The sequence below is a fragment of the Pelmatolapia mariae genome, linkage group LG6 (assembly GCF_036321145.2).
Source record: "Pelmatolapia mariae isolate MD_Pm_ZW linkage group LG6, Pm_UMD_F_2, whole genome shotgun sequence".
NCBI classification, from domain to species: Eukaryota; Metazoa; Chordata; class Actinopteri; order Cichliformes; family Cichlidae; genus Pelmatolapia; species Pelmatolapia mariae.
This window is the reverse complement of record NC_086232.1, coordinates 37395515-37409783: the sequence shown is the minus strand read 5'-3', so window position 1 is coordinate 37409783 and position 14269 is coordinate 37395515. Positions and strand designations below refer to the sequence as shown.

At 39.6% G+C, this 14269-nt stretch overlaps 1 protein-coding gene across 1 annotated transcript; it reads left to right on the top strand.

The window, feature by feature from the left end:
* The first annotated feature begins 1859 nt into the window (after positions 1–1859).
* On the top strand, positions 1860–13976 carry pi4k2b (phosphatidylinositol 4-kinase type 2 beta). The gene is made up of 11 exons (XM_063475498.1): positions 1860–2369; positions 6413–6564; positions 7098–7178; positions 7353–7472; positions 7672–7803; positions 8692–8845; positions 9101–9168; positions 9544–9646; positions 10601–10734; positions 10846–10905; positions 12646–13976. Exons 1-11 carry the CDS (start codon positions 2015–2017, stop codon positions 12817–12819), a joined length of 1533 nt encoding a protein of 510 aa, XP_063331568.1. The 5' UTR covers positions 1860–2014; the 3' UTR covers positions 12820–13976.
* Positions 13977–14269: the final 293 nt, after the last annotated feature.

Genomic DNA, 14269 nt, shown 5'->3' with positions numbered 1-14269 from the left:
CCGCCAGGGGAAAGGAGCAGGAATGGATAAGAGTGGTTGCTGTTGGCAGGGTAAACTAGATCTTCTGCCAGCAGAATCTACTGGAATGGGTGCTACAGTGAGGCAAACATGGGGCTCTCTCTGTCAAACACACACACACACGCGCGCGCACACGTGCACGTGCAAGCAGTGTGTCTGCAGTGTGCCTTCACTGCTGCAGGAGCTTGTCACCCAGTGGTGGGTGAAGTGCACAGTTACGATGCACACGCTCTCGCTCTCTTTTTTTCAAACACACACCGGCACGCATATGAAAAAAAAAAAAAACAGAGATGTGCTTGATGCGTTTTCCTGTTGAGTGTCATGTGTCACTCCAGTGACATTTCAGGTGTTTGCTCTTGAAGGTGAGATGGATATTGAAATAAAGGGTGAAGAGGCTGAAAAAGAAATAGTATCGAGAGAGGAGATGGACAAAGGGAGAGAAGGTTTATTATGACATCTAGCAAAGAGTAAGCAGAGATATACCTGTCTAGCCTTCAGTGTGTCTTTAAAACTGTCCTTCTCCTTTTTCCATATCCATATCCTATCCCAACCACACCAAGTCTCTCTCACCTTCCATGTCTCCTTCACCCTCTAACCCCCTACCTTGATAGATCACATGACTGCTGTGTTACCAGCTGGCTGACTGTTCATTTGCAAGTGTTTCAGCTACACTCCCTTATTAGAGAGACGGGTGGTGGTGGAAGGGCAGAATTATAGGTGGAAGGGGGGCTGAGGGATGAGTGGGTGCTGTGCAGACCACTGGGTGATTGAGGGGCACTGACAGAACTGAAAGTAAAGAGAGGGAGCTTGAATTTATAGGCGAGACAGGAAGAGAGAGGGGAAAGTAAAACAGAGGGATGAAAAATTACCATATTAAGCCTTGCTAAGTTAATGCAGAGGTTATTCAATTTGCATTAATTCACCTTGGGTCGAAACTGGAAAATTGAGCTAAATAAAAAATGTCATTATCTTACCATGAGGTGGCAGCGGGAAAGGCCCATGTGTGGATCCAATATTAACTTCAGAGGCATTCTAAACCAGTAACTATGCTTGCCACACTTCAAACAATGGCACTTGACGACGAACCGACAACTTGAAAATAGTATTTAAGTATTTTACAGCAAATTTTAAAAAATGTATAAAGACTAGACAATTTTTGCTTGTGAGGCGATGCGTTGCAACCATTTTCATTTATGTAATATTGTTGACATCTAGTGGCCGTGAATAAAACTGCTGGACTGCGTCGGTCGAGTCAGTTGAAAAGCCTGTACAGTAACCACCACAGTATTTTTGTATTAATAGCTTAGAAAATGCATTTTAATAAAACAAAAGAAATACTAACGTAGCCCTATCATGTGCCAATAATTCTTACTCAGTTCATGAACTTGAAATTCTTCAAGCACCGGAGAAGAAGACAGAAAAGACAAAACTATGACTATATTTGTTTTGCAAATAAATAAATAAATAAATAAATTCCAGGTCAGAAACGGATATCTTGATAGCAGGCCTACTTAACATAGCTAATCTCTAATAAATAGCGTAGGAAGGTACGTGTTTATAGACTGCATTAGAGACCGACATGTTCTACAGCCTAATTTGTATTTTTTGTTCCTGTTTCTGACTTTGCAAACTGACAACTACGTTAGTCACAAGGTAATAACAGAAGTAATGATGTAAAGCTCTTGAGTGTACTTGTCAACCGGGAATTTGAAACACCGGGGCTCGCTCACGTCTTTGAATTTCTTCGGCTTTTCCAAGCTGTACTTGAAGGCAACTCATAGCCAACAGCGTCGTTTTGTGTGGAGCATGCGCATCTAGCTAACTAGGAAGCAGAGGAGACGGTCTCCACGGATTATGTGGACATATCGTTGAGCGAAAGCAGTAGCTGATTGATTTGGATACATGCCGTGTTCTTACAATGAAAAGCTGACAGCTCGAAACGAAGTTGAGTTAATACGATATATATTTAACTGTATGTATTAGGGCCTGAGTCAGAATGATGTCAGAATGCGACCTGACAGAGACAGAGACCGGCGAGCCAGTGCTGGACACGGGGGAAACAGCGGTGCCAGTGCTGGAGTCTAACTTTCACTCCATAGACCCTCCAAAGGTGTTATTTGACAGGAACCGGATAGGTCTGACAACTGGGGCGAACCCCGGTGGCGCCATACGTATTTCGGACTCTTGTGAAAGCGTGTTGACCGAACTAGAGACAGAGGGCTCCGGCGAAGAGGCGCTGCTGTTACCGTGCTTAGCAGGAAGCTCGTCGTCTCCGAGAGGTGTAAAAGAAAAGCGGAGCAGGCGGTACAGGCACAGCTCGTCTTCGGATAAAGATGCATTAGCCTCCCCGGGTAAGTGTTTCAAATCACGGCCTTTGAAATGGTTGTATATAAAACTAATAAATAGACAGCCACACTCAGACACTCATAGGGGGTATGTCTTTTCTGACATTTTGTTATTTGATGCATATGGCTCTGGGAAAATTCTGCCTACTCAGGCTGATTACGGTTGTGATAACAGGTAATGCAACGTGGTCAAATAGATATGTTATGTAAGCTCTCTGAAGTGAGCATTTCACGCTGGCTTTTTAATGTTTGGGTCTCTCTTAAGGTCTGTTGAGGCTGTTGGAGAACCAACACTTTGGTTATTATTAGAATTTTAAAAAAGCACAAACTCGGTGTCACATTACATAAAAAAGTACCCGGTTTCTCCACAGCACTTGGTGTACTGAAGGCTTGGTGTGCATTCTGTATTGTGTCTGTATTTTCTGCTCAATTTGTCATCACCCATATTTTAGTCTATCTGACAATCAAGACAGAATCAAGGCTACAAATATGATGACAAAAAAGTAAAAAAAACAAAAAACCCAAAAACAAACAAACAGTTTTTAATACTTCCAGGATAATAAATAAGACTGCCTCATCCATTGAACTCTTGCCACCTGGTTGACATCATTGCATCCTTCATCTAAATTATCTTTGTTCCTCAAGCTAGGAGGTTTTTGAACATTCTGGTCTGTTGTAAGATGTTTGTTGTGATAAAATGATTTGAGGCTATGCTACGAACTAGATTTTCCAGCAGGAACAACTAAAGTTTCTGTCAGATTTGTTTTGGATGATGAGGAGGGGGGAGGGGGGAATGCAGGGAAAGACCAAGAAAAGGTGACCTAGTGGCCATGGAAGCGGCATAATCTCACTTAAATGCTCACTGGATTTAACAACACTCCCCCTCATACCGCCCACCCTTTGTTTTTTCCTTTTTTTCCCCCTGCAAAACAAATTTTGAGCATTTGTATTCATTTCTGTTATTCAGCCTCTCCCAACAGAGATCTATTGTTCAGATCCATGTTCTATTATGGCCAGAAATCTAGGCCACAGGTAGAGAGTCTGAGCCTTAAATGGCAAGTGTTGGCATCCCATTACTTGTGGCCTTTGTAGAACAATAACCTTCTCCTCTAAAATTACAAAACTGTTTTACAGATTATTATTAGAATACTGACTAAGAGCCGTTTCTCTTGCACTTTGTGCCATTTAAAAATATCATGTAAATTAATTGTGAATTGTGGCTCTTAAATTCTGCTTTACGTGTCATGGGAAATATTAACCAAATAGCACCAAATAGCAATAGTGCTTTTTTGTTTTTTAACAAAGTAATTGGTAAAAATTTGCATGCGTCCATAGATGCATTCTGTTTTTCATCACTTATGCCATCTTTTGCTGCCTTCTTTGTCACCAGTCCAAAGAGCCTAGAAACGGCACGCAGGGTTTATTTATAGTTATAGTCTTTATGTAAAGTTCATTTTCATAAGCTTGAGTAAGTTGAAGCATTTTATCATGTAACTGTCAAAACACGAGGGAAACAGTTTTAGCGTTTAAGACAAATTGTATCAATTTTATGCGCTTGCTGTGACCTAAATATATAGTTATAGAACACTTTTCACAGTCCAGTGTTGTGGCATGTCACACACTTTGTGCTCTGCAGGTCTATTGGAGGTCTCTGAAGTTATAAGTGAGGTACACTCCTGCTGTGTGTGCCCCATTAGCTGACCAGGACATCTGAGAGGCTGATATTAAATATGCATAATGCCCCTGTGCTAGCAGACACACTTTGTAGTCCAGTACAGTGTTTGAAGATGATAAAGAGGGAAATTGAGAGAAAGGAAGTACTATATGCGCATATACTATTACTTTGGCTTTCTACAGGTTGAAGCTAATGGGAGGTGGAAGACATACAAGGCCCATTACTGCCATCTGCAGCAATACACCACAGTGATCTTATCACAGACTATAAGCACCAGGGTTGTGCACAGGAAGCGTAGATCTGTCATCATACAAGATGATAGATTGAGCACACTTTGACCTGTTGTTGGGAATTAAATGAAGATAAAATATTGCATCACACAGAACTGGATTGCAAACTCCTTACAGTAAATCAGAGATTTACTGTTTTAGAGCACAATCTAAAACTATGTTAAGATTTTCATACTAAAGTCAAAATGGAGATCAGAGTTACCTTTATGGCCAGACATCTTGTCCCAGTGTGGTCCACATCCACAAAAACCACTCAGAGTTTAGCCTTCAGAGATTGTGCACGTACAGCATGATCAGAAATTTATGGGAGTATCTACCCAATAAAATTGCTTAATATTTGTAGCACAGTTTAAATTCTTTTTAAAGTAGGATGTTTGCTTTGCAGGTACCAAATGGAGCATGAAACACAGGTGCAGCCTAGCTTAAACCTCTGTTTCAAATAATTCAGTTTTAGTTATATAGCACCAAATCACAACAACAGTTGTCTCAAGTTGTTTTATTTTGCAAGGTAAAGACTACAGTAATGCGGAGGAAACCTCAAGAATCCGATGACCCGCAGAGTGGTATATAAACGCAGAGTGAAACTTTGCAGCATTTATTGAGAAGATACAAGGAAAAGATCAGTCTGTCTAAATTCTTCTTATTATTGAGTTATCTCACAGCTACAACATAATAAACACCTACCTAATCAGAATCAGAATACTTTATTGGTAATGCTTTTTGGTAATCTCACTCTCTCACTGAACGTGCTCCTGTGACTGACCAGCATGTCATGGAGTGGGTGGGAGGAATTATCCAACATTGTCTTCATCTTAATGTTGTATAGCTCCCCACTGTATCACCAAAATACCTTTGACGCATCAAAGTAATGCATAGTATGCTACCGGGACATTAACAGATAATTGGCTGCAGGGTGAGAGTACTGTGCTGTAATGAGGAGGTCTTGGTTAGTCACTTTACTTTCTGAACCTCCCCGTTAAGTTAAATTGAGTTTGACTTTTAACATATGATTCTGGGTACTTTTCATGTATTTGTTCAGGAGTAATTGGGCCATACTAGGTCAGACTAGGTTTGACAAGTATCCACTGTTTTAAATAATCCAGATTAATTATGTAACGTTTGCTTATCACTCTTTCTTTTCTTCCTCGTGTTAATTAGCTTCTCTTGGGCCCTGCAGTTAAACTAGCTTTGAAGCTATCTTTGTTACTCCTTATCGGTCACCCTTGGCATGTTGACTGTCCTGTCCCTGTTTTTATAGCACCTACCACATGTCTGTGACTTTATCTCTCCTTGCATCCCACTGTGACTTTAGTGTGACTGATACAGAGCATGTGTCTCTGTCAGCTGATCAGTCTGCCCTGTGCAAGGAGGAGAACTTATAATCTGCCATGTCATGTGTTTGGACCTTTATCAAAATAATAATTGGCACTATTCACCAGAGAGCAGTGATTTCAAGAGAATGACGTTTGATCTACAAGGCAGTAGAAAATGCCAGATTTTAACAAGTGGCGGAATCAGTCGTTTAGACCAATTTTTTTTTTAGTTTAGTTGGTAAATTCTCTGTGATAGTGTACACACAGTCAAAATACGGGCATGTGATTTGGAATTCCTCTTAAATGTGTGTTTGTGTATTCCTTTGTGGGTGATTCCTGTGATAGACTTGGCCACCTGTTTTATCCCACCCTTTGCACAGTGTGTAATGGGAACACTTCCAGTTTCCCACTGCCTAGAACACAATAATCAAGAGGTGAGATGGGTGAGGTAATGGACAGTTTACAGTAGTCTCTGTAAGGGAGATTGCTATTATTATTTTTTTACCACTGATTTTTCAGCATGTATAATGTAAATAACTCATTCATGATCATTTCAAAGGTATCTGATGGTCCTAAATACCAAAACATAACACCAATGCAGAGAAACCTCTTGATGTTTACTTAATGCCATATTTTGTAATGGACATATAATTGTAAATGCAATCTTATTGTTCTAGTTCTTAAGAAAATACATTTGTTTAATTGTAGCAAGTTCTGGTTGTATACGATGTAAAAATAAATCCAAGTAATCTTGAGTTATTCCCCTTCTAGGTACCAACAGTGGAGATTTCAACCATTTCCCTGATGACCCCGAGTTTGCAGATATTATCCAAAGGGCAGAGCAAGCCATTGAGAGTGGCGTCTTTCCAGAGAGGATTTCCCAGGGCTCAAGTGGGAGTTACTTTGTCAAAGACCCAAAAGGGGTAAGTTTGGTACAAATGACACCGATTCATGACAAGCGAAGGAAGGTTCATGGGCTAAACTTAGAGGAAGAATATAAATCAGTAGCTTAGCAACATTTCCAAACATTTATCTTTTCTTTTTTCAAAACATTAATCGCTTTAATCATAATAGTTTGTAAATTAGGAAGAAGGAATATGGAAATGCACAGGATTATAATTCTTGTTTAATTATTCAAAAAGCAATGGTTTAGCTGATAACAGCAGATCACTAGCATCTACAGGTAATTACTGGGAAGATGGTGAGCCCAAGATGTCAGCCGCATTCCTCACGCTTTACATTTGTTGCTTATAGTTATACACTATTAGTCTTTGGCTTTTTAATTGTGTTTTTGTAAGGAACTTGAAGCAACACTAATATGCGTTAGTTAATTAGTTCTCACTCTTTCTGTTTCCTGACCTGGGCTGTATGTCAGATTGCAAGTTTAGAAAAAAAAAACAAATGTATCACTCTGTTTTGTTTTTTTGTTTTTTATTTATTTGTTTTTTATTTACAGAAAATCATTGGTGTTTTTAAACCAAAGTCAGAGGAACCTTATGGTCATCTGAATCCAAAATGGACCAAATACTTTCACAAGGTACTTTCTGTCACATGTATCACCTTTTTTTTTAAACATCTGAAAAGTTATTAAGATATATATTGTCATTCATTTAACTTTAATGGCTGCACACAGTGAGTAAGATAATAAAAAAGTAGGGTAAAATTAACACCTCATCTCCAAAACTTTCCCCATGTCTGTCTCTGTTGTTAGCTTTGCTGTCCATGTTGTTTTGGCCGAGGGTGCTTGTTACCTAACCAGGGTTATCTGTCAGAGGCTGCTGCTTCACTGGTTGACACCAAACTCGGTCTTGGTGTGGTGCCAAAAACCAAGGTGTGTGGGGTTTTTTTTTTGTTTGTTTGTTTGTTTTTTTTCTCTGTAGAGTTTTTGAATTAATAACATGTAATCTCCAAAACCCAGTATAAGTAAACACTTGAATTAATCTGGATTTGATTAGGGTCTCTGTACTCTTCCTACTGTTCAGCAGTGGTCACAGTTTCAAAGTTAACCAGTGTTATCTAAATTTTATCAGGTGGTGTATTTGGCCAGTGAGACATTCCACTACAACGCCATAGACAGAGCAAAGTCCAGGGGGAAGAAGTACGCCCTAGAGAAAGTCCCCAAAGTGGGGCGACGCTTCCACAGAGTGGGCCTCCCACCCAAGGTACCAAACACTTTTAAACCTTCACAGTCTAACGTCACCATTTGTTTACTATAAGCAATTCATGAGGAGCTTGGAATCTTGACCTTTCTCTTGTTCATTCCTGTGTCGTGTCGTCCTTTTGCTTCCTTGCTTTCTCTTTGTATTTGTGCAAAAACACTTAGCAGCCACATGCAGGAAAACCTATACTGATACTGGTTAAAACAAATTCTAATCTTCTTGTTTCAACATTTGTTAAGAGGTTCTTTGTCAAATTTGTTCTATTCATATGTACGCTGACTGCTTCTCTATAAAATACAAGAGTTGTTGCATCAGTGAGTGGAGGGCTGAGAATAGCCACTGATGGTAGAGAACGGTAAAAGGAATCATGCCACACTATTTTTGTGTTGAAGAAGAAAAATGTGTTTAGATAAAAGGCCAGCAGAACCATAAATGTTATTTCTGCTTTAAGCCATGTTCTTTTTCAGGAGCTGTAAATACTTACTGGATATATTTATCTCTTGTATCGTGAACTGTAATCGTATATCAGTTTTGTCTTTTAATCAAAAACATGTATAACAGGGTATTGTATTCCTGGCTGTTTATTACGTGAGACAGCCTTGTGGGTGATCTAAAGATATGTGGATGTTAAGATGATGTGAAAACATAGCTGAAGTGTCTTCGAGGAAGTAAATATGAGGAAACTGACTGCATATTTTCAACTGTCAGGCACAGCTGACATTTCAGCCTTTCGACATTACAGCTTCACGTGTATTATCACTGCACACCACATAATTTCCGTTTAAACTGCCTACATACTGTTCTCAGAGCAGTGAACATTGCTATACAGTGTTTTGTTTTAATGGATATGTTAGTTGCATTCATGCCATATGCGCCTCTGTGTGTTTCCAGGTGGGCTCATTTCAGCTGTTTGTGGAGGGTTATCGTGAAGCCGACTACTGGCTGCGACGCTTTGAGGCAGAACCACTGCCAGAGAATATCAGGAAGCAGCTGCAGTCGCAGTTTGAGCGGCTGGTGGTGCTAGACTATGTTATCAGAAACACAGGTAGGCGTGCATGTGTTAACATTTCGATAAATCGTTTAAATTGAAGTTATTAGTCATTGTAGTCTCATTACAGTGTTGGCAGCTTTATTTTGATTTAGTTATACACTGGTTATGATAAAAATTCCTTTGATCTTCATATTTATTTTAAGTTAGTTTATGCTTGCGCACAACAGCTGTTTGCTATCTTTGACATCGTTCTGTCTTCCCTCTCATTTCTGCGTATCAAAACTTGTTTCTGTTTGTTTTCCTTGTTAGATCGAGGGAATGACAACTGGTTGATCAAGTACGAGACACCAGGAGAAGGAGAGGGAGAAGAACAAAAGGTGAGGTAATTTAGCACATGACAGAGGTGTGTTCAGACTGTTCACCAAGCACGCATTCACCTCGCTTAACTCTGTTGAAACACATGAACACTGATATATTTTTAAACCAGAGCACACCTTATGTTGTTTTTGCTTCTGTGTATGTGCAAACTAGACTCACAAATGCATAGATAAAAACACGTGTGGAACAAACATGATGTACATCTTTGTTACCTATCATCAATCATTATTTTCGATGTGCTGATAAATGACAAAAGTTGTCATTTATGTGTGGCAGTAATCACCCCTCAATCAATAACTAACTTGGTCATCAGTCATTAATAATTTACTCACTTAATGAATTCGAGGTCTTTAATCTTCTCCTTTATGCTGCAGGATGCAGAATGGACAGAGAACATTCAGGACTCCTGCATCAAGATCGCAGCAATTGACAACGGCCTGGCCTTCCCCTTTAAACACCCGGATGAATGGAGAGCCTGTATGTTTATCACTTATTTCACTTTTGCTTACCATCTCTGTCAGTGACAGTAATGAGAGGGCCCCTTTACATGTGTGATTTGTGTGATGCTTAAAAAGACTCATTGCACTTGTAGGAAAGGGTACTGTCAACATCACCTTCCGAAAAACACAAAGTGAAAAGGCACTTTTATTTTAGTGTTTAAAGTCTTTTTCTGTGCCACAGTGATTGATGGTTGACCCGGCTCTTTGTTCACATGGGCTTTAGGAGATCTCTCTTGCAAAATGTGTCACAGCTAAAAGTCTTACTCTCATTACAAATCAGAACCAGTCTCTGCGACTGCATGCAGTTTAGACTTGTGCTGTGTCCTGAGTGATGCACGAATGCATTTATGTTGCACCACAAGTTTCATCGTACCTGAAGACAAAACATTGAGATACCATGAAATTACTGGAGGAGATTGCATGTCTGAAAGGGGATTTATTTGCATACTTGTTGAGGTGTATACTACTTTTAGACCCGCTGTCCAGATTAGACAATACAATTAGCTTATCTTAGTACCAAGGTTGTGAATAGGAGGAAATTACTAGCTTGGCTTTTTCCAGATGTAAAACTGATGTAAGAGCTTGTAAAATTGTACTAACCTGAACTTGATAAAGTGTTGCAATTAGTAAGTTGTAGATGTGATGATATGATTTTTACCTTTGGACACTGCCACCGACAGTTCCTTTAATTTTCTGATAATCTCATTGCTATTGGATGATTTCAGTCCTTTTCTTCTTATGGTAGAATCTTGTCATCTGTGTTCTGGCAAGAATTAAAGAATTTTTTACAATAAAAAAAATAAACTGTAAAGAAAAATTAGGCCACTAAACAATCCTACATGTGGCCTTATTATCAAATACAATGATAGTTATATGACAATGACAGTGAAAGGCTATACAGACGCAAACATTTGTGTTGTCCTCCTAACAGATCCATTCCACTGGGCATGGCTTCCTCAGGCCAAGGTACCCTTCTCCCAGGAGACCAGAGACCTTGTGCTGTCCCGCCTCTCTGACATGAACTTTGTTCAGGATCTCTGTGAGGACCTCTATGAGATGTTCAAGGTATGAGATGTTCTCATAAGCTTTCCTTTTTAATCTGTTTCTAGATTTTTAAACAGGGTTGAATTCTTAATTGCAGGATATCAGCTAATATCAGTCGTTTTCTGTTTTCAGACAGATAAAGGCTTTGACAAAGCCATGTTTGAGAGACAGATGTCCGTCATGAGAGGACAGGTGAGCTTTTGTAATTTTTTTTTTTTTAATGAGTACTTTAATGTTCCTCTAGTCATTTTTTTTAACTTTGTACTGTTCTGTCCTCTATTTATTTTTTCCTGCCTGTTCCTTTTATATCCTACCTCGTTCTCCTTTCTCCTCTCATGGCCTACTTTCTGTCACTTTGTATGCTCTGTAACGTCATCACCACACATTTTACCCTAATTTTGCATCTGCAGCCACTGTCCCGTCTCACCTTTCAGTCTTTCTATTCTTCTCTCAGCAAGCAGTTTAATAATAAAAACATGTTACATTAGTGAACAATACTGTGCAGGATTTGAGTCATTCTCAATTCTTTGTATTTTTGTTCTTATGAAAAAGGAATAAATCCAACAAAGGCATAACACAGGACCCAAGGACCTGAGAAAAACATCCGACCCTTCAGTTGATCCATCTACTGTTGTAAAGATGCCCTTCTTAAGGGGCATCTTAAGGGGCAGGGATAGCTCAGTAGGTAGAGTGGTGGCCCCATGATCGGAAGGTCAGGGGTTCAATTCCCCTGAACAGCTACCCTGAGGTACCCCTGAGCAAGGTACCGTCCCTGCACACTGCTCCCCGGGCGCCCAATGGCTGCCCACTGCTTCACTGAGTGAATGGGTTAAATGCAGAGAGGAATTTCCCCATGGGGATCAATAAAGTACACTTTCTTTCTTTCTTAAAGAAGGGAAAGAAGGTGAAAAGGCAGAGTTATGCCAAGTTACACAAGAACTGGACTTTTGTGCAACAACCTGTTGTGAACAACAGATCTTGTGAATTTTGAATCTAAATTTGAAATTTTAAGTTCTAGTCAGTGTCATTGGCGTGTTATGGAGGACATCAGTAGAGAGGTACAACAGTGAATGTGAGCAGCATCTGTTAAATGTGGTAGAGGCTCTGTCATAGTTTGGTGCTGAATTTCAGTCAGTGGTGTGGGGGATCTTGTCAAAATTGATGGAATTATAAACGCAGAAAAGTACTGCCAGATTTTGATTCTCCGTGCAGTACCATCTGGAAAGCGTCTTGATTGGCAGTAGCTTATTTGCAGCATGACATTGATCTCAAACACACTGCCAGTGCAGTGAAAGCACACCTGGGTAGAAAACGCATAATAGAATGCTATCAGTTATGGATTGGTATCCTCAGAGCCTGGACCTCAATATTATTGAAGTAGTGTGAGACAGAGGCAGGGAACAAATGGATCAAAATCAGGTAACATCCAGATTAGAGCTTCAATGTTAAGAAGCCTGGAGAATTATTCCTGAAAACTACTAAAATAGAACCTGTTTTGAAGAATAAAGGTGCTCGTACTAAATTTGCAAGCTTGTCAGAATTTCACCATTTCTGTGTTTGCTTCATGTGCTATTTCCACACATGTTTGCACGTTTCACTGATCACTGCACTTATTTCCCATTTTCCAAGCAAAATATAACAAAATGAGGGATGGCTCAAGACTTTGTCCTGTAGTGTGGTTGTTTTGTAATTTATTTTATTTTTTTAACTTTTAGTTAATTATTTAACTTTGTCAGATATTAAAATGACCTGGCTGTGGAGAAAGTAGCTAATAATAACTGCAGTTTTTATGTATTACTGTCCTTTATCAAAGCCATGTCACATGCATAATATGTAAGCACAGACGGTTTCATATTTCCAATAAGTTGTTTGCATATTCTCTAAAAACTTCGAGTTGCTTTTGCACAACTGTAATGCACCGTCTTTTCCCAGGTGTTGAACCTGACCCAGGCGTTGAAGGACGGGAAGAGCCCCCTCCAACTGGTGCAGATGCCTCGGGTGGTAGTGGAGCGCAGCCGCTCAGGTGGCCAAGGTCGTGTGGTCACTTTGGGGAATGCGTTTACACAAACCTTCCACTGCAAGCGGCCATTCTTTTCCTCCTGGTAGTCGGAGAAGGATGACGAGGGGAGCAGAGGAGAAGCGTCTGCTTTTTGTCCACACATCGCTCCTGAAGTAAAGAAAGTGAGAGAAACTTAAACTGGAAACTGTTCATATTTGTCCTCGGCAGGAAGGAAATGAAGAAGGATACGGTAATGATGGAAAATAAGATGAGAAATATTTTGTGAGGAAATTGACTTGAGGCCAATTCCTCATTTGAGGAGAGTGCAGGGAACCGTGGGAGCTGGAGAGATTAGCATACCACCGTCTCCTAGAGAGACCTTAGGGCTGTTTGTGGTTACTATGGCAACTTGATTAGATAATCAGCTTTTTCACAGAGGTGGGCTTTGTTTATTGTTAGGAAGCTGAAAGTTGTTTTTTTTTTTGTTTTGTTTTTCAAACCAAGCTACCTACTGAAGGTCTCTCAATAATGTAGTGCGTTGATGGCCAAAGAGCAAGCACCTAAATACCACAAACTAACAGCACAGTGGTCCTGGTAGTGTTTGGGAATCTTAAAGAAGTTTCTCTTGGTCGACATTGTTCCTCATCTGGGATAAAGTACAAAACATTTGCTTTGCCTTATAGGATTACTTAGTGAAATATAGATGTGCACTTACACTGCTGGAAGTGTTTGACCAGTTCCACCCAGCTGGGCCAAAACACACTTAACCCAGCTTCAAAACCACGTGTTAAACAACGACAGTGTCTTCAATTCTCAGTGCTGCCAAAATCTTTGTTGAAGGAATATTGAAGAGCTTCAAGACAAGAAAATTGTTGAAACTTGAATTTGGAGGAAGTGGAGGACTGCAAATAAACACTTTGCTTGAATGTAATCTGTTTACCGTTTATACACAGAATTTTGCTCCTAAACATTTCAGTACAAGAGAATTCTGTAAGAAATAGACTTCTCATTACTATGAATGTATTTGTTGTTTGACTTGTATTTAATTGCTGGTAAGCAGCTTTCTCTTGAATCTTGTGGCATGGGGGGGTCGCAACTCTCCTTGCTTTTTATATTGTACTCTGTGAAGAGGAAAAACTAAATTGAGGAGACTTGCTTGATGCCATTCTGTTTTCTTATGTATGCATCTTGAAGTTTTTATTCCAACTCAGTGACTATATGGGATAAGTTGTATATTTAACAGATTAAAAAAACAATAAAATTTGGCAAAATCAAGTATTTTGTAGTTGTCACTAGTACATGTTCTAGTTTATAGGAAAAGGCTAATTTGAAGGCATAAAGAATGAAGTGCACCAAGCTGGAGTTCAGCAGTGACAAAGGTATGTTCAGCAGAGCTCTATCTGCAGGATGACAGTTCTCATGCACCTGATTAATGCCTATTGACTTTAAGATTAAAGATGTCAACAGTAATTCCCACCCAACCTGCTAAAGCCCAAAGATATCCAGGTAATAATGATGAAAACAAAAACAACAGATCTTCACACGCGAAATATTGAA